Consider the following 23954-nt stretch of genomic DNA (forward strand, 5'->3'; position numbering starts at 1 on the left):
GAACCATAGATTTGAACTATTAGTAGGCAACCTTTACTAAAGTATTTCTATTCACTAACATTTTAAACGGACGATGTTTTTTTTTTAATGTATACTACTCACTATAAGTCATGTGACTAGAAGAATAGGGGGACAGGAAATTCAAGTGTTTGTCTGTCGTGTCTTCAAGTGTTAAAAAATGTATTCGTGGCAAAAGGAAAAAACAATTGGCTCATAAAATACACCATGCTCCGCAATCATTATTGCACATATGAATGATGGTGATTCCATGTCCTAATACATTATACAAATAATCTGTAACGACACTTCCATTTATTTTCACATAACTACATGTTTTTGACTCAATTCATATTACTGAATACAATTACCTGGTAACTGATAATACATTATTTTAGGTGAAACTACTCAAAAGTGCAAATAAATCAAATCAAATAATTTCTGCAAGCTGTAAAAGAACATATTAATGATCAGTAATTAGTAGCCCAGAGCTGTATTTTATTCTGAAACCTTTCATTCTCCATCTTTGCTGCTGGTATTATAATTATATTTTGAAGATTACACATTTATACTTTTACTAGTGAGTGTTTTGTAGATGCTACTTAAATAAAAGCCAGAGTTCTTCCTCCATCACTGTTTATCCTCCTTCTTTCTATTATCACATTTTAATGGTTTTAGTGAAATATTCAAATGATGTTTTAATGTCTCGTTTCATGAGGGTTCCAATTTCTCTGTAGAAAAATGTTGTTCCTGCTACTGGGTTCCATAGGTGGTCCCCATTGACACCTGTGTTACAAAAAAAACACAAACAAACAGACCGACATTTAAGATCTTAGTCAGTACTAAGATCATCAGTGAAAGTGAAGGAGAAAAGTCAGTTACCGATGCACTGTCTGCATCTTCAGTGAGATGTGTTGTTTTGTGTCTGCTGTAAAGATCTCGTTTCCTTGAGCAAGTCACCAAAAACCAGTCAGCAACCACGGGCACCTGAACGAAAATAGTCAAAACATTTCAAATTTGGTGTTTCATCACTTATACGGATGCTAGTCTGAACATTTCTCTTCTCACCAAACTGAGGAATGACAAGGCTGCACCCAAGTTCACTATGGTTGGAACGATGGAAAATCTTCCTGCCTGTAAGAACCCCAAACTACCATAAGACTAAAGTAAAAACACGGACCGTTCTTGATAAAATCATTGCTGTTTCAAGATTAGTCAGGCCTCACAGTTCCAAACACAATGACGTCGAAGCGGATCCCGTAAGCTTTGATTAACGTTCTGGTTTCCTCTCCATCTGCTGTCTTGTAGTATTTAGCAAATCTAAAAGACAGAAGTTTTAGCAGTTCTTTTATTCAGCCTTATACATTCATCAGTACCTGTCTGTTTAAAAAAAAACAAAAACGTTTTTCACCTAAAGTTGTAACCAGGGGCCACATTGTTGACAGGATGTTTGTTGTCCAGCCTCCGGAAGCTGTATTTAGGTAAACACTCCCCTGCCCACCAGTCCAAATCACAGCTCCAGTCAATAAGAATACCAAGGACACCCCCCTGTAAAACAAATCACTCAGTTCAGGATTATTCAGTTAGCACCTTTAAATTTAGGTTAGATCTGTACTGATGTAATTAAACACAACAATTAAAATATAATAGTCACTACAAAAAGTAGTGTTTGGACAAAAAACAATGACAAAGAATGGTATAAAACTAGTACACGCCTATGCCACAGTATTTTAATGACTGCTTGTGCTTTTGGCCATGAAACTGAAATAGTAAAATGTGTTTTATTGTAGGAGCATAAATGCAAAAAAAAAAAAAAAAAAAAAAAAAAAACCTTCAATGGCCATTGCTAGGCAACCATGATCATAATATATATAGATAAGAACCTGTAAGGACCTAAAATTTGGTTGAAAACACCAACTACAATTGAAAACAGAGTAAGACAATAATTATTAAGTTCAAATATGGCAATACTGAATGAAATGTTAACTTATACCCGCTTTTCAGAGTTTAAAGAGACAACCATGTAAAACAATGTATCCTACAATGAAGATGAAACAGCTACATAAAAATAAACCATAGTGCTCAACCACACTTAATGGAAAGCCAAAAAATGGCTTTAAGAGTTCAGCATTTCCAGCTGTTCTCAGCTCCCATGGTAGACTTTAATCGCAGCACAGAGCACAGAAGCTAGAAAGGTTTTTGCCTTGTGATCTGGAGTGACCACAGAGAACATAAAAAATGCATACATTACACTAACTGTGGGAGTGACTATCAGACGGGAGCCAGGGAACCTGAGGGCTGTACTGGCTCACATCCTGCTTATGAGACATATATACTGGAGGAAGACCATACAGGAACTTGAACAATGAATTCCAGTACAGAAAGACAACGATCATTCGATTCACCTTCACAGCCATGTCTTGAAAATCCTCCCCAGCCTCTGAGACAATATGCTTGAGTCTGAATATGGGACAGTGTGGGTCTGTGAGACGGCTGAATTCACACCTCTTCAGGTATGAGGAGTTCACATGAGGCAGTATGTTTCTTCTGGAGGAAGGAGGACAAGGCTCCGGTTTAATGGGGAAAACTGTGACTCTGTATGTTTGCTTAAGCATCTACAGATCTCCCTCTTACATTCAAATGCAGTTCACCGACCTGTGAAAGTTGAACTTTGGGTACGTGATGCTGTTTTTGATCAACACGGTGAAGTTTTCTGCTGCAACCAGCAGCGCGTGCCTGCGGGACATGAAACAACACATCAAGCCTCCACAGTCCTGGAACTAGTAACAAATATTCTAACATGGTAAATATATTCTTACTCAGGCAGCTTAGTGTCTATTTCAAGTGGGCACCATGAGAGCACTTCACAGGTCCGTGCAGTGGTGGAGTAGTTCTCACACAGTCCCGTCTGTATGCCTGGGTGGAAAATAAATTTCACGCTGAGTTTTTGCTGCGTGAGGCCACAAATATTAAAGGGGCTGTATCATCAGGGAGGAAGGCCTACCGTTGCCCCGGGGATCACTGCGTCCCTCGACACAGTTGCAGTCATCCACACAAGTAGTTGATGGGCTTGGAAGCTGCAGGAAAAATCTCCAGTGTTAATGTGTATATTTGAAGGCGAAATTTAGGACTCTTTAAAGCCTGAAGTTTCTTGAGTCTTCTAACAATTTTTAATTAGATAAGTATCCATTTGGCTATATGAGTTGTAATTTGTGCCATATTAGCTGCATCAGGTATTTCTGTGCAATTTACTTGCCGTGGGGAAAAAAAAATGACACTGATGTGTAGAAGTCTCAAAAACTCACAGGAAATATGATACACTTGACTTTAAAAGGGTTTATAATCACATTTATGATTTCCCCCAACTGAAAAACAATAGCCACAGAGAAATGTAGTAATAGAAAAAAATAAGCTGTTAATACAGGACAATCACCATGTACTTGGCACTCTAATGGTCTTCATCAATGGTTGTGTGAGTTTGGCAAGACATGGCCGACCCTTGGCTCTGGTTATCTGTTTTGTAACAGCAGTGACTCACCTCGGGACAATGTGACTGCACTTGTTTTGGGGTCACAACCATATTCGTCAGCACAAAGAATGAATGATCACTCTGTCAGAAAGTAGAGCAGGGAAAAAGTTTCCAGGGAATGAAAAAAGCCAAAACCTGTTATGCTGTTCTCCCCCCTCACATATAAAATGACAGAAATCCTAAAATGCACATTTCAGTACCTGAGGAGGGATAATGTAATCAGCCACATCCCAAAAACGAGGCTCCGTGTCAGATGTGTTGGTGAAAGCGAAACCTTTTACTTTCGTGGTGACGGTGCTGATGACAGTATCTGTATCCTGGTAGGCCTTCTGCACCACACACACATACCTACAGCAGGTTTGCAGAAATGTCTGAGTTTAACTGTGCAAGCAAAAACATCATTTCATAATCCACATATTACCACATCCCCAACCAATCAATCCCCTCCTCTGATTTTATTGGGTACTTACCCAACCACATACATCACCACCAAGAATTGGGTGAACCTGAACACAAATCCTACACCTAAGCTGGGAATAACCAGCGTTTTTGGTGTTTCGTAGTCAAAAGCATAGTGCAGGAATCTCTTGCAGCAGCCTGCTGACTTGCTCATGGCTACACCACGAACCAATGAAGATATGTGAAACAATGACGACTTGACAAAGCCGTCCTTATTCAAATTCATTATATTCAAATCACATTTACTGCTTGGCAAATACAATTTTAAGCATAGTGCTTTTACACTAATTCCAGTTTAGACAACTTATATACTGTCATGGTAAACTTATTTTATGCTGACATTAGACTGTTGGACATGTTTAAGTACATTGCTGTAAATAAGATTATTTAACTACTTGTACTGGGTTATTTGATGTAGAAAGCCAAAACAAATATTGGGTCAAAACACAACGCTCCAGCATAGGGCTGCCTCGAGTGCAATAACAGCCAGCCTTGGCTCAAGAAAACAGAAGGATTTATTCCTGCCACCTTTCTACTTCTGAAGAATAAATGTTGGGCCAACATCTAAGTAATATAAATACACATATACAAAGGCAGTAACTATAAGTAACTACACTGGAGAAAATATCAGTCCTGCTAAAGGTTTGCAAGCCTACCTAGTCTTGGGTACAGTAGGCCTATTCATTTTAACTGTATATTATTTTATTCTTTCAAAGGTAATGCTATCCATCCATCCATTCTCTTCCACTTATCCTTGTCAGGGTCACGGTGGGTGGGGATGGGGTTTGGGGTGGGTGGGTGGAGCCTATCCCAGCTGTCTTAGTGAGAGAAGCAGGGTGCACCCTTGACAGGTCGCCAGTGGTTAATTTAACACATTTTCATAAATGTCACTCGTAACTGTATAAACACATCTCCCTTTTCTCACCCTCAACAGGTTGTGGAGGATGGCTGCCCATCCACGAGCCTGGTTCTGTCAGGAGAAGAAGTTTTCCTTCCCACTGTTGCCAATTGCTTGCTTATAAACGGTCAGCTTATGATTGGGGACTTCTCTCAGATGTTGTGGGGTCTTTCACCTTACCGTGCACCTTCACCTTTATGACGAATCATGTGGACCCATCTGTTAAATAAACCAGTTCCAAAGTGAGCAAGACCTGGCTGCAAACGAGGTCTAACAGGTTCTTACTGTCATCTCTGCTGTTCAACATCGGATACACACTGAAAGCATAGAATTAGACATAATATTTGATTCCATTTTGTGAAGCGGTGCGAAACCTCTCTTTAAAAGAGTACAGCATCTTCTTTCAAGATGTGGAAATACTGAAAGTGCAGGAAACACAGAACCCTTTGTTGAAACAACGCACCAGAAATTTCCATGCCACTTTGAGATACTGCCAACTCGATCTGACTAAAAATTGTAAAAACCAGCACACACTGAGAACGGCATTGGCCATTACTACAGACTGGACACTAACATGGGAATTTTCTGTTGTGCGTGAACGATGAAGCAATGAGTAACGGTAAGAAAACAAAAGCAACAGTTAAGAATATTTCTTTATTCGTAACTCACATTGACTTCCATGAACACAGGACAGATACAATGTCACTTTGGTCCAATAGTACCTCAGATATAAATTCTATTAAAAAAAGAAGACCCCTTAGGCTAACAGACACTTTGGCCACCAAGACAAAATGACATAGCTTGCCTTATGTGAAATAATGTTGCATCTCCACTCTTTCAAGTTTCTCCTAAGTCCACGTTGCCATAGTCATACAGTTTAAAAAGTAATCATACAGCAGATTGTGTACATAAACAACATAAAAATGGATACTGTTCATTGTGCAGTTCTTTAAAGGACAGGGTAGACACAAAGACATGGCAATGCATTAATAAAACTAATGATGTTCAAACATTATGATGCGTTTCAGTGTTTTTCAATTTTCAAGTATGAGATGAAGGCATCTACACTGTATTGTACAAAAGAAAGACAAATAGTCCACAGTAATGAAGCTACAGTGATGTGCCGATCAGAAAAACTTTGTTCATGTTTGTATCCTTTAGGTAACCCATCATCCATGTCAGTGAACGTCTCACTCACGTGGCCGCCTTTGTTACTGTGTTCTCAAACAGCACAGCCAGTAAGTCCAAAGTGATCTCATATTCGTCCGAATTCAAAGTCCACCCCGCCGTCGTGCAGGCTGCCTTCATTTGCATTATCGAAGCTGTTCTTCCCGTGGATTTGTTTGAGGTGCTTGCGGAGAACTGGCTTGTGAGCAAACACCATGTCACAGTAGTTACAGCGATGCGGCTTATCTCCGCTGTGCAGATTTAGATGATCCAACAACGAGCACTTCTGGGTGAAAGTCTTACCGCAGATCTTACACTGGAAGGGTTTGATGCCGGCGTGAACGCGCATGTGCCGGTGCAGGTTGCCCTTTTGCGTGAAGGTCTTGCCGCACAGCAGGCACATGAAGAGCTTGTGCATCTTGAGGTGGTTGGCGTAGTTCTCGAGTTGGCGGAAGACTCGGGCGCACTTGGGGCACTGGTGGTACCACTGGAGAGGCTTGTCGTAGTTCCTCTGGTGTCCGATGTGTTTCTCTGCAGGTGGAGATGAAGGAGGAGGGCTAAGTGGGTATCCCGCCACACCAGGCGGAACCGCCATCTCACTGCTGCGGCTGTCAACGGTGGAATTAATGAGCGAGTGCTGGGGCTCAGGGGAGTGGAGCTCTGCAGGAGGGTTGGTGGAGAAGTGACCGGTGATGGAGTTCTCTGCAACATCAGACACAGACTCCACCTTTACTATAGTGATGTCACTCTCCACTATGCCTTGCCTTGGACGCCTGGTCAAGATCTGGACAGGGCTTTTGGGCTGTATAATCACATCATCATCTTCGCTTTCATCATCGTTATTATCCTGCTCCACCTGCTCCACTACCTCTTCCTCCTCCTCCTCCTCCTCCTCTTCCTCCTCCTCCTGATGGACAGTCTGCACCTGAGAGCGCTCTTGTTCTATCTTTGCCTGGGAGGATAAACTCTCCTCCCTCTTCTCCCTCCGCATTTTTACATCCACCTCCAGCTGGCGTGAAGCCTGTGGTTTGATGAACTTGCTGAGGGCCTGAGTGCACTGCTCTACAATGTGGCCCATCTGGAGGAAGCTGGCCACTGTCAGGTAATGCACCAGCTCCAGCTCAGGAAACTCCAGCTGGCCAGTGTAGCAGGACAGCAGCAGCTGTCGGCCAACTTCTGCCTCCTGGATCATAGAGATCTGGACCTCCCTGGAGTCCTGCTGAAGGATGAACTGGTCCCTTAAGAAAGAGGAGCCAGCAGCAAACACCACTTTGTGACCAGGGACCTCCAGCTGGTTGATGCGAACAGTAACATCGCAGAAGCGCCTCTGGTGTCTCAGAAGGTTCATCTTCTGTAGCATGGAGTCTCCAAATGTGGCGAAGCGGAACTGCAGAATCACTTGGTTCTGGGCCATAGTGAACCAGGGGACCACAGCAGCTGTAGTAGACCAACATGAAAATACAAAGACTGAATATCTCTCCTAGGAATAGGCTACTATAAATTTTGCGACTCAAGTCTAGTTCTAAGGCAGGGGTGGGGGACTCCAAGCCTCAAGGGCCAGTGTCCTGCAGGTTTTAGATATCACCCTGGGTCAACACACCTGAATAAAATGATTAGTTCATTTCCAGGCCTCTGGAGAACTTCAAGACATGTTGAGGGGGTAATTCAGCCATTTAAATCAGCTGTGTTGGATGAAGGAAACATCTAAATCCTTCAGGACGCTGGCCCTTGAGGCCTGGAGTTCCCCCACCCTTGTTCTAAGGTCTCGCACTATCTGGACACCGATTAAAATTTTTAACTTTAGGTGGCAGGTGGTTTTACCTGGATGTAAACATTTTAAAGATTTTGTTAAAAAAAATGTAAAAAAATAAAATAAATACACAGACACATGCATATATATATATATATATATATGTGTGTGTGTATGTACCAGCCCACTATATAGTTTATATAGTTAACGTCACCTGTGTCAATTACAGCCATACCAATTATAACCACAACAATCAACCTTGCGTGTGCTGCCTGGAGAGCGCGAGGCCAGACTCCATTCACAAACCGGTCAATTTAATAATTACAAGGCTATCGCTTTCAAAAGTTTCTTAGTTAGCGGTTATCTTTCAATGTCCTATTGAAAATGACTGTCCACGCTTTAATTCGGCGTTGACCAGTGTGACATAAGACAACAAAAAATGCTAATTTAAATCGGCTGCTACTATAACTGCTTTTCACGGCGGTAACATCATTGACGAGCAATATTTAAATTAAATATTAAAGTGTTGAATAGCCATTACAGCCTTACTCAGAAACGCATTAAAAGGAAATGTGGGTGTATTAATGATACAATATTGCCAGAATGCACCGATAAACAAGACAATATGAAATTATCGATCTGTTTTAAGCGAACACTGCAACTTGACTATCGTTGTCTGAGTATATTAGCGTAGCGCCCAGCTAACGCAAGGTTAAAGTCTGGCCTTTATTTAGAGTAAACCTGAGTAAACCCCCCTAAAAAATACATTAATCTGGTATAACACGTCCATGGCTAACGTTAGCTGTACTGTTGCTAAATGGCATCAATCACACAGCTCTATGTGTCCCCTCGGCCTACTCCTTACTGTTCAGCCAGCCGCCCAGGCTGTCCTATAACATGCTTCACTGTTGCTTTATAACGAGCTCTAAAACGGCACTTTCACTTTTTCCTCGCAGTACTGAGTGTTGCGTACCTGCTTAAGCCCTTGTAAACAAACTGGTTTGTGATGCTGTAGGTGAGACGTTGGCCTGTCTGGGGGATATGAGGGAGCTGCTCCGGATGCAAAACACCTTTAAAGGCCCAGTACACACATCTCTCGGCTTGTCTCTGGAAACGCGTTCCACATTCAAATATGTCCCATAATACTGTTTAGTGGTAGTATTCCAGCCCCATCGTTAATACGCCATCTTTTTCTCCTTTCGAGATCATATAATTGGTGTGGACAGATTTTTTTAGCTTCCAAGCTCCATCAGATCTGTCATCAGGTTCAGTCTCTGCTGAAGGTCCCGAGTGTAACCTTTGTAAAATAACGTAATATTTCAGTATTTCTTGTGGCAGCATTTTTTTTTTTTTTAGGTCTCTGACAGATAATCGATTATTATCATAATTTAGTGGTTTGCAGGTGAATGATTTCAAGTGCTCACAGCCATAGAATAAGCTCAAGGTGAGAAGGTGATCTGAAAGGTTATACACTTCTTTTGCAAGTCTAGACTAAAGCGAGCTGGTAGTTGAATCTTGAATTGAAATCTATGGAAGAATTTTGACAGATTTGACTTGTGATCCTATACACACAAAGACCACTATGTCAAACCAGTGATTTATGGACCCCTGTCAAATGACTTGGGAAGCAATATGTGTCTATGACAGTTATAATTTTTATGAATATCATAAAATTATGATACGTCATAACTCTTTAGTGATCAATAATGACATGCACAAAAAAATATGGACTAGGATGATGAATAGGATTTTTGAGATAGAAATGGGCTATGGGATCATTCATAATGGTGTAGTCCAAAAAGTAAACTTTTTAGACAAAAAGTTTCATAAATGGTAGTTTTGTTTTGGTTGATTTTTGATTGTATATGCCTTATATTCTAATATTTTTATTTGTGATCCTCATATTTGACTGTCCTGCAGCAACATCTGGAAGAGCCCTCCTCTCCAAGTCTAACAGATACATTGTCTGTGTCAACCACCAGCATTCAGAGCAGTGACACAAGCAATGCTGGATGTCAAAATGGTTCAGCCTCTATTGGACAGCATACATGCAAGAAATGCAGATACATACATATTGCACTTACACTTACTGCAATAGCTACACCCTTTTTGCACATGTTCTTTCTTATTCAGCTATTTATCAATAAGTAACTTATATGTATATATATATGCATGTATATATTGTATGTATTGTGCTATTCCTTACTTTTTGTACTGTCTGTCTTTGTTACTGTTTGAACTGGAGCACTGTAACCAAAATAATTTCCCCTAGGGATCAATAAAGTATTCTGATTCTGATACATTACTTAATAGGCTCACACTTGGCTCTTTAGTGGCCATTACTTGAAAAAGCTTAAACACGAAGATAAAACAGATTAGAGGAAAACAAATAGTTGTTTGGGTTAAAATTGTCTCCTTTTTTTGTCAGTTGTTTTGTGGTTTGTATCAAATTTATTTAGACAGTGGAGCAGATTCCAACTTCCAAACCAGCAGGGGTGACTGTCATCCATGAGTATGAATAAACTGGGAGTTTGAAAGATTCCACCAGGCGATTAATGGTGAAGATCATTGTAGCTCACATGCATGAAAAGGAAGGGTAAGAGGCATGATGTTTATTCCATTCATTTTTCAAACTGGTAAGAATCTCATCACAAACAACACTTCTGCTTTTGCAGGAGAACTCTAACTAAAGCGACAAAGGAGTTTCATGCACTTGGAATCGTGTCACTCTTCCCATCTTTGAAGGATCTTTGCTCCAAAAAGGGATATGTGAGTTTGCACTGCAGCTGTAGTGTGAGATAAGACTTTCAAAGTGTGAGGGGTATATAGATATTTATATACACTTTACATTGTCTGCACTTTCTTTCTTTCTCTACGAGCATTTCTATGACATTCAGAGCATTTCTTGAGTGGTGTGTCAAAACTGTGCAACGTTAATCCAAAACCACGACTGCATCACAAAACAGAGTAGAACTAAGAGGGCCCACATCACCAAGGATGTTTGGTTTCACTGATGACCAGCAAACAACAGGTCAACGTGTGGAAGCCAAGTCTCTTCTTCATCACACCATTGACCAGGACATAGTCTTCCAGAAGTTGAGAGAGACATTCTGCTCACACACTTTCTGTGTCCTGATGAGTGCTCTGACACATTTTAATGTGCTCTGCAGACAGGAAAGACTTGCTTCTTAAAGGACTTTAGTATCATAAACTGACCCTGAGATCCTGGAACAGAAGAGAGGACCTCTGCACACCCAATAATCACAATGTGAGTCTGTGTCAAAAAATGATTTTAATAAGTTTAATATGGTGATAATATTTAATATAAAATAATAACTATTTACAAAATGTACTGCTAGAAACTCAGGACAGTATTAGAGCACGTCAGCACTCAGGAGCATCATGTCTTCTTGAAACACCTGGAAACAAGGACAGAGGGACGTTACGCTATAACTATAACTATAGATCATTATACTAATATACTGATGGATCAGTGTGTCTACTTAGACATGAAATTATGTTAATAGTGTGAAAATGAAATGTAATGAAGTGTGTGCCATCTTCCATACCAGTGGATACTGTAGCCTCCCCAAATAACCACGGCAACCAGCCCTATGGTAGCTACAGCAGACAGCGATGAAACCCTCAGAGCGTACGATGTAGCTGGAATGAAAAGTCTCTGTGACTAAGTGACACTTTGGAAACTGGGGTAAATTGAGAGTGTCATAATGGTGGATAAAATGATCTTGCTGACTGCTTCACAGTGCATTACCTGTTACTTTAGCCCACAGGACACAGGAACTTTTTAAGGCCTAGGAGAGAAGACATGCAGCTAAAGTCTGTCGAACATATTCAGTCATTACTTTTTAACCATAGAATAGCTGCACTCACCGATTTCCACTGACTGACAGCCCGTAAAATGATATAATAGTTCTTGCCACTCTCCAGTGGTGCATTATAAAAGCCACCATAGAGCAGCCCATCTCCTATAGTAAGATTCATCTCTGTTCCAACACGATGGACTTCAAACTGAGCAGTGATGTACTCCGCTGGTGACTTAAGTGTGCTCAAAGGCGGCGCGATTGCAGGAGAGGAACAGTTAAACATCATAAACCCCTCTACAGGAAGCACAAACACTTGGTACAAACTGGGAGAAAAAAGACAAAAAAATTAACTCTAACATGCAACATTTCATGATTTTGTTTGGAAAGGATTCAGAGATATCAGATATCTTTCCCCTTGCCATGCTGATACCTTATTAAGTCCAGTGTGTTGGGTGATCTGCGTAGACTCAACGTTGGTAGAGGAGTGTCAAATTCCCTGTAGTAGACAACTGGTCCTGGAGGTACTATTGATTAAGATCATATTATAAAGTATTTTGCTTAGTATAAAGGGAACAAAGGGAATAAAATGCACAATACTTTTATTTAATTATGAAATATATTTGGTGCATTGATTGGAAATAATTTTATCAGACTACAGCAGAGTTGAGGTTAAATTGCTACCTGGTAGACTGGTGTTTGTGGTGACAGAGGCTGTGAACCTGGCAGATGTTGCAGTGACGGTGATGCTATAGTTTGTGACTGGAAGCAAGCCAAGGCAGAGCTTCAGCTGGTCTGCTTTGGAGCTCAGAAATCTCTTCCTTTTGTCATAAAAGGATCTCTGGTAGTCCCTGGATCCAGTGTAAGTCACCTAGAAAGTTTAAACCAAACGTGTCATGGAGAAAAGTCTTGGTTGCTAAAGAAGGTAGGTGATGTTTTATCTGACCTTGTAAACCTCTGTGTCCTCCTCGTACTTTTCTGCTTTCCACTGCAGGCAGCTTTCATTAAAAATAAGCAGGTGATTGATAGGTGGTTTGATTTCTGTGGATGAAAAAAAAAGCATTTTGTGGGATATAATGAACATGTCAACCACAGTATTTACCCACTACAGGCTGGTCATGGACAGTCATGCAGTTGTTGTACTGTATTATTATTGTATTGGTCCTGGGTTTCAGAACCAGTGTTTAATTTGTGGATGTAATTCTTGTTTATTATTTAATGTTCCATTTGGTTCTTAGTTGATTGTGGTTGATGATCACATTTCTTAGTATCCTGAGCCTCAATTATTTGTTTTGGTTAATGATTATTTCATTAATATTCTGCTTTAGGGTTATTTGGCACAGTCACTTATTTTCTTATTCTTTCTATTGTGTCGTATTATGTTAGTCTTTTGTCTCTGAGTAATTACTTCCTGTTTTATTTTACTTCCCTTTTCTCATCTTCCATTATTATTTTCAGCTTGTATTTATTGTTTCAGCTTCTCCTTGTCCTTTGTCAAGTCATCCCTCTAACTGTGGATCATCTAGTGCTGAGTTTGCTTGTGTTTGGAATTCTTAGTATTTCCTGATCTATGGATTCCTAGTTTTCTGTAAACTGCTCTGTGGACTCTGAACTTTGTTTATCACCTGGGAAATCAAAATCAAAGCTTACACTGAGTTTTCTCTCTGCCTCCTGTCTTTGATTCTTTAAATAACAACAATCCACAAAGTTTATGACAATTATACTGCACTCTTCCATCAGTTCTGTCTTCAGTTAATAAAAACCATGCTCCATTGGACTGAGATCAGCTGATTTACTTGGCCACTGAAGAATATCCCATTTCTTTGCAACATAAAGCTACGCTTTAGGTCATTATCCACATGTACCGTGAAGCACGATCCAGTCTGTTGTGCAGCATGTGGCTGAATCTGAGTAGAGAGTAGCGCCTTGTACACTTTAGAATTCATCCTGCTACTTTTATCAACAGTCACGTCATCAATCATACACTAAAGACCTGATTCCACTGGCAGCCATCCCATGCTAAAGCATTGGCTCTGTCGTGTTTAACAGATGGTGTGCTGTGCTTTGGAACATGAGCAGTTCCTTTCATTCTCTTCCCTTCTTTTCTCTTGCCATCATTATGGTACAATTTAATCTCTTTCTTGTATCAAAAGAATCTTTGCCAGAACCGATCAGCCTCTAGTTTGTTTTTTCAGACAAGGACTAATCTGGCCTTCTTGTTCTTGAGTGTAACCAGTGGTTTGCACCTTGTTGTAAACACACTATATTTCCATCCATGAAGGAATGTCTTTGTTGCAGACTTTAACAATCATTCACCTACCTCATCAAGAATGTTCTTATGTTGGCTAGATGTAATGAAAATTATGCAGTCAGCCACTTTAGTTGTCTTCTGCAGTCTTTCAGGCCTTTTGGCCAGCACAGTCCTTCCTTTTAAGAATACTGAGTATTCTGAAGGCCAGTAATCTGTTTTACCAATACCGGTTGTTGATCTGGGTATTATGAAAGGTTTTCCTTTTTGGGGGCTTTTCAGCCTTGTTAACTTGCATCAGAATCTCTTTGGGCCATAATGAAAGATGCACTGAAAAGCTACTAAATACAAGTTAAACATTTGGAATCTCCTCCAGATGCCTGTAATGAAACAATAAGAACCGTGGCTTTAACTGTATGCTGACACTTACCTATGCATCTCAGAGTAGCTTTCTGCCACTCCCCGGAGCTCCCGCACACAGAGACATTGCTTCCCCTCCAGCTGTGATATCCTGCCACGCAGCGGTGGATCACAACACTTCTATTATGCCACACGACCTCTGAGTTGGCAAGAAAAGGAGCTGGGCCACATTTAGCTGGAAAATAGCAAGAGTGAATTGTTTAATGACTCAGAAATAGTGCTATTCATTGTTTTTTCAGCATGCACCTAAAGGAAACCAAAATCCTAGAAATAAAGAAAAATATTAAGACCCACAGAGCATGCAGGGACAAACAAATTAATAAGCATGCAAACACATAAACAGCATGCTAATAATCAGAAATAATCATGCTCCCACTGCTGAACAGATACAGAGAGATCGTTACTCTACCTTTGCACTTTATAGATACTTCCCCCCACTCTCCTGATAGTGAACATGTTGACATATTATTCCCACTCTCCTGGTAAAATCCTTCCATACACTCATACAGCACAATGCTGCCCGGTGTGCTGTTGTGGCCCCACAGGAGGTTAGCGTGGGGGAGGGCTACTGGGGGACCACAGCTTATTTCTGTCTGACACACAGACATGAATGAGCACAGACTGTGGGCTATAAAGAAATGCAACAAGACAGACACACTGTCCAATCCTCCATCAAACATGCCTTTTTTTCCATAACAACGACAACAACAGCCCCTGAACATGCATTACGTAATAATCTGCACCTTCACACCACAGATCAATATCCTCCCATAGTCCGTTTTCTCCACATACTGAGTAGTTTCTCAGGCTCCTGGTGTAATATCCCTCTGCACACTGGTAATAAACCACACTACCAATGCGTGATGTGCCATCCCATAACATTTTAGCATTGGGTTTTAAAACAGGCTCCCAACAGTTGATTTCTACAACAAAAAGAAAGCTGGTCATTGTGGGTGATAACAGCTAGATGTATGTTGTCAGCAATGCTTCAGTGAGTTTTGAATTGTGTATGGTTAAACTGCACAGTGGTTTAAAATGACTTTACAGTAATTAACACACAAGTTTATAGCTAAATGTCACCTTGACAAAGGATCGGTGCTCCATCCCATTTTCCACTGGCACTACAAACAGATACATTCCCTGTTCCAGCACTGAGATATCCAGGTTTACACTGATAAATAACCTTTGAGCCCACAGTGGAAATTTTATCCCAGTGCATGACTGAATTAGGGATGAGTGGGGGCTTGCCACAGTCAACTTCTACAGATGAAAAAAATCTATCATTTAACAGAAGAAAATAAACAGTTATTTGTGTCTCGAGAGCACCAGAAGAAAGATGTTACCTTTGCATGAGATATCTGGTTTTGTCCAGTAACCATTAATTGTGCACACTGAAACATTGTTTCCGTCACTGTGATAAAATTCTTTTTTACAGTAGTAAATTACAGTGCTTCCTGGGGTGGAGCTACCTTTCCACACTTGTCCAGTGTGAGGCAGATTTGGAGGATTCCCACATAATATCTCTATGACGGGAAATGATACACAAGGGGAGTTATGGAGGATTATAAAAACAACTGAAAGCACAAGACATTTTAATTTACTTCGCAATAAGATATTGAACAATATAGTTTAGTTTGTCATAGCAAGAGAAACAGGTATAATCAAAGGGGACCGACCGGGTCTTAAAATCAAGTGACTTTTTAAAATTGACAATTTACTGAGTGCCACCTTTAAAAAATCTCTTTAATCTTGAATTATCTCATTAAATCTCTACATTAAACCTTTATTTATTTATTTATTTATTTATTTTCAAAAGTCCTTATGATGTTTTCCCGTCTTCCTCCTCTTAGCCTGGTTCCATCAGAGGCTTCTACCTGTTGAAAGAGGGTTTTTCTTTCCCACTGTCACCAAGTGGTTAATACAAAGTGCCTTGAGGTGACAGTTGTTTTTTCGGCGCTATATAGAATTGAATTGAATTTAATAATTTAATGCTGTTTTTTTTTTCATTAGAAAACAATCCATTGTTTGATTACCTTGGCATGACAAAGTTGGGGATGTCCACTGACCATTTTCCTGACAGGTGGATACATTATTTCCTCCTTTGTTATAAAAGCCGTCTTTACAGAAATAGAGCACAGTGCTGCCAGGGGTGGAGTTATAACTCCACACCTGCCCAGTGAATTCAATTACAGGAGGATTTCCACACAAGATCTCTACAAGGAACGACAATCACCACAACAACGTAACACAAAGGATTCAGATTAATTTGATCAGTCAATCATTTTCAATTAGAAATAGTCCTCATCAGCATGAAAGTACAGTGACAGTACCTCGGCAGAGCACAGATGGACCCGCCCACTGTCCAGCTGCAGTGCAGATGGAGACATTTCCCTTTCCAACATTATGATATCCAGAGTTACACTGATAAACCACCTCAGTGCCCATCCTTGTGCTTTTATTCCACAGCAAGCGTGAGTGAGGGACGGCAGGTGGAGAACCACAGTCAACCTCTGGGAGCCAAAGTAGTGACATGCTGCGTGAAAATGTTTTCACCTGAAAATCTCCAACAACTCAAACTGATCCATTTCATAAACAATCCTGTCACTGGCTAAAACTCTCTGGATGTTGGAAAAAACATGCAAATATTATTATTATTATTATTATTATTAAGCAAGTTTTTACATTAGTAAAAATAATGCATTAATACTCTTAACAAGTATTAGAGTAACTTGTTTCAGCAAAAAAAACCTAAACTAAACATTTTTTAGGTTTATAAGCATATTAGGAAGAAAATCAGCATTAATACACTCTCCAATGTGACACATGACTTTAAGGTTTTAGTCATTTCTGTTTATGGAATTTAACAAAACTTTCAGCACCAGGGGGCAGCATTTCACCAGTGGATGTGTTCAGATATTTTCTGATATGTGCTGCTGTTTCTAATCTCTCTATTTCCTCATCAGGCTTTGCTTTCGTGTCTCTTGAATGACTAGCCTGGAAAATAAAGGTTACATTCAAATGTATCTTGTGGTACCGATTGGTATCATGTGCGGCTCTCGTTCAGCTTCAGTTCATATCTCGCACATTTCATAGATGCTGTGGAAATAAAGTTATAGCGCTTGTTTCTTCACATCTGTAAAAAGTCATTGTTAATTCTGAGAGGGTTAACATATTTTTAAACACACAAATGTACAATAAGGACCTTTAATGATGAATTTTCAAATGGGTACCTCATCAAAAGTGACCCAAACAAAAGAGTAATGAGCTTAATGATCCTGAAATCCTCTGAATAAGTAAAAATTTGGCAGATAATCACCTTGAGATTCACAGTGTTGTCTCCAGTGTTAGCATGAAAATATCAGTGAATGCATTTTAAAACACATAATGTTAAGCAGAGCCGAACATCACAACAGCTACAAGCACCAAAGAGTTTCATTACCTTCACAGACCATGTTAGGTTTGCTCCACAGCCCCTCAGCACCACACACAGAGCTGTTGTCTCCCCTCCTCCACACAAAGCCTTCATCGCAGATGAATGTGGCCACGCTGCTGTACGTAGTTCCTGTGACTGACACTAGCACCGTGTCCTCCAGTAGTGCAAGTGGGCCACAGTTAAAAACTGAGCAGGACAGGATTATACACAACTTAGGTTTACATCCAGCTTTTCTTTGCAGCAACTGGTTGCATGGATTTAATTCAAGATTGACTGTCATTGTCTAAGGAGCTTGGTAAGAAAAGCGTCTGGACTTCTTTAAGTGTCCTGACGATGTTTCATCTCTCATCTGAGAGGCTTCTTCAGCCATCTTACCTCACAACACCTACAACATTTCCAAACACCTTGGGCCAGCAACTTCATAAACGCATGGCACAACATAGAGCAACCTCGACAGGTCAAGACTCAGCTGTACGTTTGCATCTAAAGGTCAAAGGTCACTCTTTCGAGGATGTCAGTGTTCACATTTTGGACAGAGAAGACAGATGGTTTGAAAGAGGAGTGAAAGAAGCCATCTATGTCCACTGTGAACAACCATCTTTGAACAGAGGGCGGGGCTTACAACACCAACTGTCTGCCATCTATAATCCAGTTGTGAGATCCCTTCTCAGACGACTTAACGCCCACTCACATCCTGGGTCATTTGTTCTCAATAAATCACATGACAGGGTGGGGTTAGGTTTCACAATGGGTTCACTGGAAACCTTGGCTGATTGTGACCCACACCCATTTTCACACCTTGGCTTGTGTGATTAGGGGCCCTGGGCCCTCTTTGGGACACTCCCAAAAGGGCTTAAAAATCTGGGAGTCTCCACCAATTGCTCTTAGAACTGAAGAAGCTTCTTGGATGAGATGAAATGTCTTCAAGAAACTTAAAGAAGTCCAGACACTTTTCTGTCCAAGCACCTTAGACTACCATGACCTGGATGACTGAGAACCTTCACATTAGCCTTCATTATAATAGTAACCAGATAGTAGTGTGGCAGAGCCAAACCGAGAGCCATATATTTTTGACATTACACCAGAACTCTAGATGAGTGACAAAATGTCCTATAAATACATATGAGCACACCTTTGCAGGAAGCTTTGTCTCTCAGTGGGTTAAAGGGTTCCACTCCATTGTGGATTTTGTATCCAACCTGGCAGCTGCAGTCAAAGCTGCCCTCAAGATTCCTGCATTGAGCTCCCTCTCCACACTGCCCTGTGATCCCGCACTCATCAATGTCTGCACAGCCAAAGAGATATGATGAACATGTGGCTTAAAATTTGCTCATTTAATAATGTATTTCTAATATCATAGGTGTTGCTTAAAAAACCCTGGGTACAGCGCAAACTCACCCTGGCAGTGGGTGCCATCATTTGGGATGAAAACAGCCATGTTGTTAGAAGGGCTGTAGCCGGCCAGACAAGTACAGTAGTAGCTGCCAAAAGTGTTGTGACAAGTGGTGTGCTGGCCACAGATCTTACTGGATCCTATCTGACACTCATCTTTGTCTGGAGAAACAAAGAAAACGATCAATAAGAATTTTTTTTCTGCAAGTCAAAGGTGTGGAAAAGGTCCATGGGAATAATTACCATTAGAGTTTATAGACATTTTCATAAACCCAAATAATGTGAGATAAGTAACTGCATGATAGAATATTATGGTTAAAATATATACTTTTTAAAAGAATAAACTAAAAAAGAATTTTTTTAAAAGTATTTTAATAAATAAGTTGTTGTTTCAAATCTCACTAATGAAATTAGCATTGACCCTCTACAAAATACTTCTGTCGAGGATTTTTAAGAGATGGTGCAGAAAACTACATCTGTTCAGAAGGAAAAACAATCTTGGAATCTTACTGCATCTGTGCAAAAGGAAATAGCTGCAATGGACAGATGTGAGGATATCAGTGGTTACACCTCTGTGGAGCAAAGAGGATGCAGGCTGTATCAGAAGATCAGGTTGTCTGATACAACATAAATCCTCTTTATTGCATGAGGGTGTAACCATCAGTTTCCTTGTATCTGTCCACTGCCAGCCAGTTTATTTTTTGTACAATATCCGGCCAACTCTTCCAAGTTCATATGACTCCACATTTCAACTTTTTTCTCAAAATAGTATTTGGACTTTAATCTATTTTAAAAAAATTTTTTTTTAAAATCTGGCCCTGAATACTCATTCCTTTTAGTAGTATGTATTAATACAACTCTGTAATTATTTTTTTTATACTTCTTACTTATTCACACCTTTATTAAACTTGCTAAACCATTTCCATACCCCTCAGCATTAGTTGCATTTTGTGTTTTTGCTAATTATTAAATGTAATATGATGCTAACATGCTAAATTAGGATCACTGCGAGTATTAGCCAGTTCAGATTAGCATTTAGCTCAAATCACCATTACCCAAGAATAGCCCATACAGGTACAACCTCATAGAGCTGTGAGTATGGATTAGACTCTGTCTAGTTTTGGCCTCTTGGATAGAAACTATAATAAGATATACCTTCAAGTGTCAGGAAGCAAGGGGTTGTTAACATACTGAGTAAAGCAACATTTGGAGCTATATTTGTAGCTTGTGAGCTGCTAAATACTCCATCATGCTCACCAGCTTATTAACCTCGCCTGTGGCATAGCCAGCATAAAACATGGATATAGCTTCAGGCTAGGAAAATAAAGCCAATGAAACTTTGTCTTAACTCATGTAACTTCCAGACCTATTGAAGTCTTTCTGATGTGACCTCTATAAACATGTTAAACTCTGTAAATACTAGTTTGGGGTCATATGGAATAAAAATGGCATCTACTTTGTTAATTGTGGTCATACTCTGTTTTAAAATGATTGCCTGTGATATAAAACTTTGGCTAACACTTTGTCAATCAGACCGCCTCTTCTCCTCACATCCCTCATTTTGCTGCCAAGATGCTGACAGTGGAGATGCTTGTGTGAAAACTGTACAACAGGTAGATACGTGTAATGTTTTAGTCTGTGGGCTGTTTGGTTACATACTGTTTGATTGCTGTGCAGCAGCAGAGTGCTAAGAGATCACTGCTGTTGCTAGAAATGATCCTGATGTTGGTGGTAAAAAACGATAAATTTGATGAAACCAAAATAGTTAGCATAAAGTCGTTAAAGAGCTGTTTGGAGTCTTGGAAAACTGTACAAGTGGATGCTGATTCGCTGTGGGTTTATCCCTATGAGCAGCCTCTTTTACATTACATAAAGTTACTTGATTAATTTTTAATATATTAACTGGAGCAGCAGTACAGATATTTATTTTTTTCCTACCTTGACAGAAGGTTCTTCCATTTCCAACAAAGCCGTACTTGCAGTTACAAACTTTGCCCGAACCATCTGACTTGTCGTCACACGTGGCATTAGCATGGCAGGTTGAGCACACATCCAACAGACTCTGACCCTCTGCTGGCTTACCTGAGAGGATAGAGAGGACTCTTCTCCAATTATCATGTTGATACTTAAAGTTGTTCATTATGTCATATATATCATACGTTGTAATTATAAAATCAGAATTGTGGGGAGAAAAACGTCACCAGGATTCTCACCTGAAAAAACGAGGAGCAGAAAGAACACAATCATGCTTTTGGTTCCTTCATCCATCCTTCCAGTCTCCCCGTGGACTTCACCCGATACAAAACCTCTTCGTCCTCATCTTCGTTTTTTCTATTTTTTTATTTTATTTATGTACTTCCTTCTTGTGCACCATTATTAAGCTGAGCGCATTTGATAACCAGAATTGTGAGTGGGTGAGCTGAGGTCACCCTGGGAAAGAAACTCCTTTCTCAATGGTCCTCTAGCAGTTTTGTGGTTTTAGCTGTCATCGTCTGGCATGTTCAGTTACTACTCGCATCTGCAGATGATATGTTCACTACTCACAGTGGACTGCCCACTCAGCTGTGGGAGCTGATAACAGCTATATTTGGCCCCATAAACCTGCTGAATTTCCTCTTAAAAAACATGGTGTCACTTTGTAACAGTTAGTTTTGTGCATATTAAACTCCTCATTACACCAGTTTGGTGTTAACCACTGACACAGCTCTTATGGATTCATGAAGGTTAAGTGCAGTTTACCCGATGCTAAGTGACGGCTCACTTATAAATATATAAGCGGTGTTTTAAGTTTTTGTATTCATGTTGAAACTAGGGGTCTGCAGTGGGTGATGTGGGAGGGGGAGATAAGTCTGATGAGCTCCTATCTCTCTGCCCAGCAGGGTCCTAACTGGGGTTTTCTGTCACTCAAATTAGTAAGCTAAACTCTTCATAGCTGTGGCTCTGTGTGTCTGTGTGTGTGTGTTTATATATTCACGGGCCAGTTTTAGACATTTTTGTCCAAACTAAAGATCAAAGTGAAAACTGTGTGTTTGTGTGAGCACACATCAGGTCTGGGTAATCACAAAACCATTAGTTTAGTCAAACATTAAGGAAGTGACCCCTTTGAACAAATGAGTAACATCACGTGGAAAAGAGAGAAAATAAAAAAATAAATGAATAAAAAACTGAATAAACTTACAATCCAATAGTACATGATTGTTTAAATACACAGTTTATATAATTTTCTCCTCAAACATTTCACATTTTCCCCAAAAGGTTGATTCTGTTCATCTGGACGTAGAGTTTTCAGTGGGAGAAACATTTCGTCACTCATCCAAGTGACTTCTTCAGTCTCAGCTGACTGCAGGTTTCCCCAAACTTATAAACAGTAGATTTCTACAGTGACTGAAACCAGCCCAGTGAATGAACAATGGGCTGTGAGGTCAGTTCCTTGATCATTAATATGCAAATTCTCATGACGAATGATCAACAACGATTTATCAGTGGCCAGAAGTACCATTCACAGAGAGTTGGGGAATGGCTTTAATCACAGCATTGTAAGATGGTAAAAGATGTACCTTTAGGGCCCCTCCTCGATTCAGAGATGGTCTTTCCCTTTTCACGTAAATGGCCTCATGACTTCGTGCTCAAACCAGCTTTCCTCCCCATTCAGGATGTGTACATCCTCATCATTGAAAGAGTGTCCACTGGCTGGTAAGTGTCAATAGGAAACTTTTTGGGATTTGCTTACCTGGATGATTGAGCATGCATCAAGACATTTCACATTTTTACTACTCAAAACAATACTGAATTTATACTTCTTTATACTTGGTCCTTAGAATTATATTGCATGAAATAAATGCAAAATGTCCAACCGTTATGAATAAATAACAATTATATTTATGTAAGTCTATGGGACATACAATATATGTAAAACATGAACAAGTGTTTTTCCTTTCTTTTCCATAAGTTCCCTCAAGTCTGAGGGGAAAAGAGTATTTAGCAAGGTTTCAAATGAGGTAAACATCCAAATAGTTCCTTTTAAAACTGAGCTTCCTCAATAAAACATGCACAAACGAACAATAAACCATGTAAAGAAGCAGACTACAAGTTCAAGCTTGTCTCAGCCTCAAACTCATCATGTGACAAGCATGTGTTTGACCCCTGAACTGAAGACAGGCCTCTTACACATGAAAACGTGCATAAACATGCTAATTTATTCCTGATATTGGTAATTCCTTATCATCAGCAGATTAGACTTGAAACTCTCAAGTCTCCAGACAGCTGATAACAAGCTGGCTAAACAACAACAGCTGGTTAAAAACTAACATTATAAACTAACCAGCTAATGTTAGGGCAAGTGCCCTAAAAACAGTTTTCCTCTGATAAACAGTTTGATTACATTCTCACATTGTATGAGAGAGCAGACCCTAACAGAGGCTCAAAGCAGTGCTTTCTGACAGAAAAGTTAAAGATATCCTCAAGAACTCACCTCAGAAATACTGCCATAGGACAGAATTTAGCATTGCTGTCTCGTCGACTCTTTTTGGACTCCTTTCACAAAGGTCTTCAGCCTCTTCCAAAGCAAATAGACGTGGATACATATTGACAGCTGAAATAAACAGGGGATTGACAGCCTAGACTCACTACAGATAAACAGTGGCCAGAGCTGATTGTTCTACAGCAGCTACTGTAGCTAGGATTATGCACTTGAATTGAAAGGGTAACAAAATATAATCCAGTTGACTGCAATTTACTGACATCTAGTGGTGAGGTTTTACACACTGTACCTTTAAAATAATCCCAAAGGTGAACTCCAGACAGTCTCAAAGAATCAAGTCTGTCTGAATTTGTCCTTCTT

At 40.0% G+C, this 23954-nt stretch overlaps 3 protein-coding genes across 4 annotated transcripts; all 3 read right to left on the reverse strand.

Annotated features, from left to right (window-relative positions):
- Positions 1-627: 627 nt before the first annotated feature.
- Positions 628-4750, reverse strand: p2rx4b (purinergic receptor P2X, ligand-gated ion channel, 4b). The gene is made up of 12 exons (XM_040050111.1): positions 3997-4750; positions 3727-3874; positions 3536-3607; positions 3002-3074; positions 2817-2913; positions 2653-2733; positions 2403-2544; positions 1409-1545; positions 1224-1317; positions 1066-1131; positions 880-984; positions 628-783 (listed from the first exon to the last, which is right to left on the reverse strand). The coding sequence occupies exons 1-12, from the start codon at positions 4209-4211 to the stop codon at positions 751-753; spliced, it is 1263 nt and encodes a 420-aa protein (XP_039906045.1). The 5' UTR covers positions 4212-4750; the 3' UTR covers positions 628-750.
- A 768-nt stretch (positions 4751-5518) lies between these two features.
- On the reverse strand, positions 5519-8903 carry zbtb26 (zinc finger and BTB domain containing 26). 2 transcript variants are annotated; one of them, XM_040050108.1, is made up of 2 exons: positions 8774-8903; positions 5519-7487 (listed from the first exon to the last, which is right to left on the reverse strand). In XM_040050108.1, exon 2 carries the CDS (start codon positions 7462-7464, stop codon positions 6139-6141), a length of 1326 nt encoding a protein of 441 aa, XP_039906042.1. In that variant the 5' UTR covers positions 7465-7487; positions 8774-8903; the 3' UTR covers positions 5519-6138. The 2 variants fall into 2 exon arrangements, with proteins under 2 accessions (XP_039906042.1, XP_039906043.1); XM_040050109.1 differs by lacking the exon at positions 8774-8903 and adding an exon at positions 8666-8748.
- A 2170-nt stretch (positions 8904-11073) lies between these two features.
- On the reverse strand, positions 11074-23946 carry susd1 (sushi domain containing 1). The gene is made up of 19 exons (XM_040050107.1): positions 21328-23946; positions 21053-21196; positions 19121-19276; positions 18855-19007; positions 17729-17908; positions 16620-16799; positions 16323-16502; positions 15633-15812; positions 15370-15549; positions 15033-15212; positions 14699-14878; positions 14300-14464; positions 12568-12662; positions 12306-12492; positions 12055-12148; positions 11692-11947; positions 11573-11612; positions 11370-11463; positions 11074-11219 (listed from the first exon to the last, which is right to left on the reverse strand). Exons 1-19 carry the CDS (start codon positions 21380-21382, stop codon positions 11201-11203), a joined length of 2718 nt encoding a protein of 905 aa, XP_039906041.1. The 5' UTR covers positions 21383-23946; the 3' UTR covers positions 11074-11200.
- Between the last annotated feature and the right edge of the window lie 8 nt (positions 23947-23954).

This window comes from Simochromis diagramma, unplaced genomic scaffold (genome assembly GCF_900408965.1).
Source record: "Simochromis diagramma unplaced genomic scaffold, fSimDia1.1 OVJJ01000159.1, whole genome shotgun sequence".
Lineage (NCBI taxonomy): Eukaryota > Metazoa > Chordata > Actinopteri > Cichliformes > Cichlidae > Simochromis > Simochromis diagramma.

What these genes read in the sequence shown, in the direction of transcription:
- p2rx4b (XM_040050111.1), bottom strand. Translation starts at nt 4,211, where the DNA reads ATGAATTTGAATAAGGACGGCTTTGTCAAGTCGTCATTGTTTCACATA. An exon ending in CCTTGTCATTCCTCAGTTTG is followed by an intron (nt 985 to 1,065) that starts GTGAGAAGAGAA and finishes ATTTTCGTTCAG; the next exon opens with GTGCCCGTGGTTGCTGACTG. An exon ending in AAGATGCAGACAGTGCATCG is followed by an intron (nt 784 to 879) that starts GTAACTGACTTT and finishes TTTGTAACACAG; the next exon opens with GTGTCAATGGGGACCACCTA.
- zbtb26 (XM_040050108.1), bottom strand. Translation starts at nt 7,464, where the DNA reads ATGGCCCAGAACCAAGTGATTCTGCAGTTCCGCTTCGCCACATTTGGA.
- susd1 (XM_040050107.1), bottom strand. Translation starts at nt 21,382, where the DNA reads ATGGATGAAGGAACCAAAAGCATGATTGTGTTCTTTCTGCTCCTCGTT. An exon ending in TCCATCTGTGCTCTGCCGAG is followed by an intron (nt 16,503 to 16,619) that starts GTACTGTCACTG and finishes CGTTCCTTGTAG; the next exon opens with AGATCTTGTGTGGAAATCCT. An exon ending in AGCTACTCTGAGATGCATAG is followed by an intron (nt 12,663 to 14,299) that starts GTAAGTGTCAGC and finishes TTTCATCCACAG; the next exon opens with AAATCAAACCACCTATCAAT.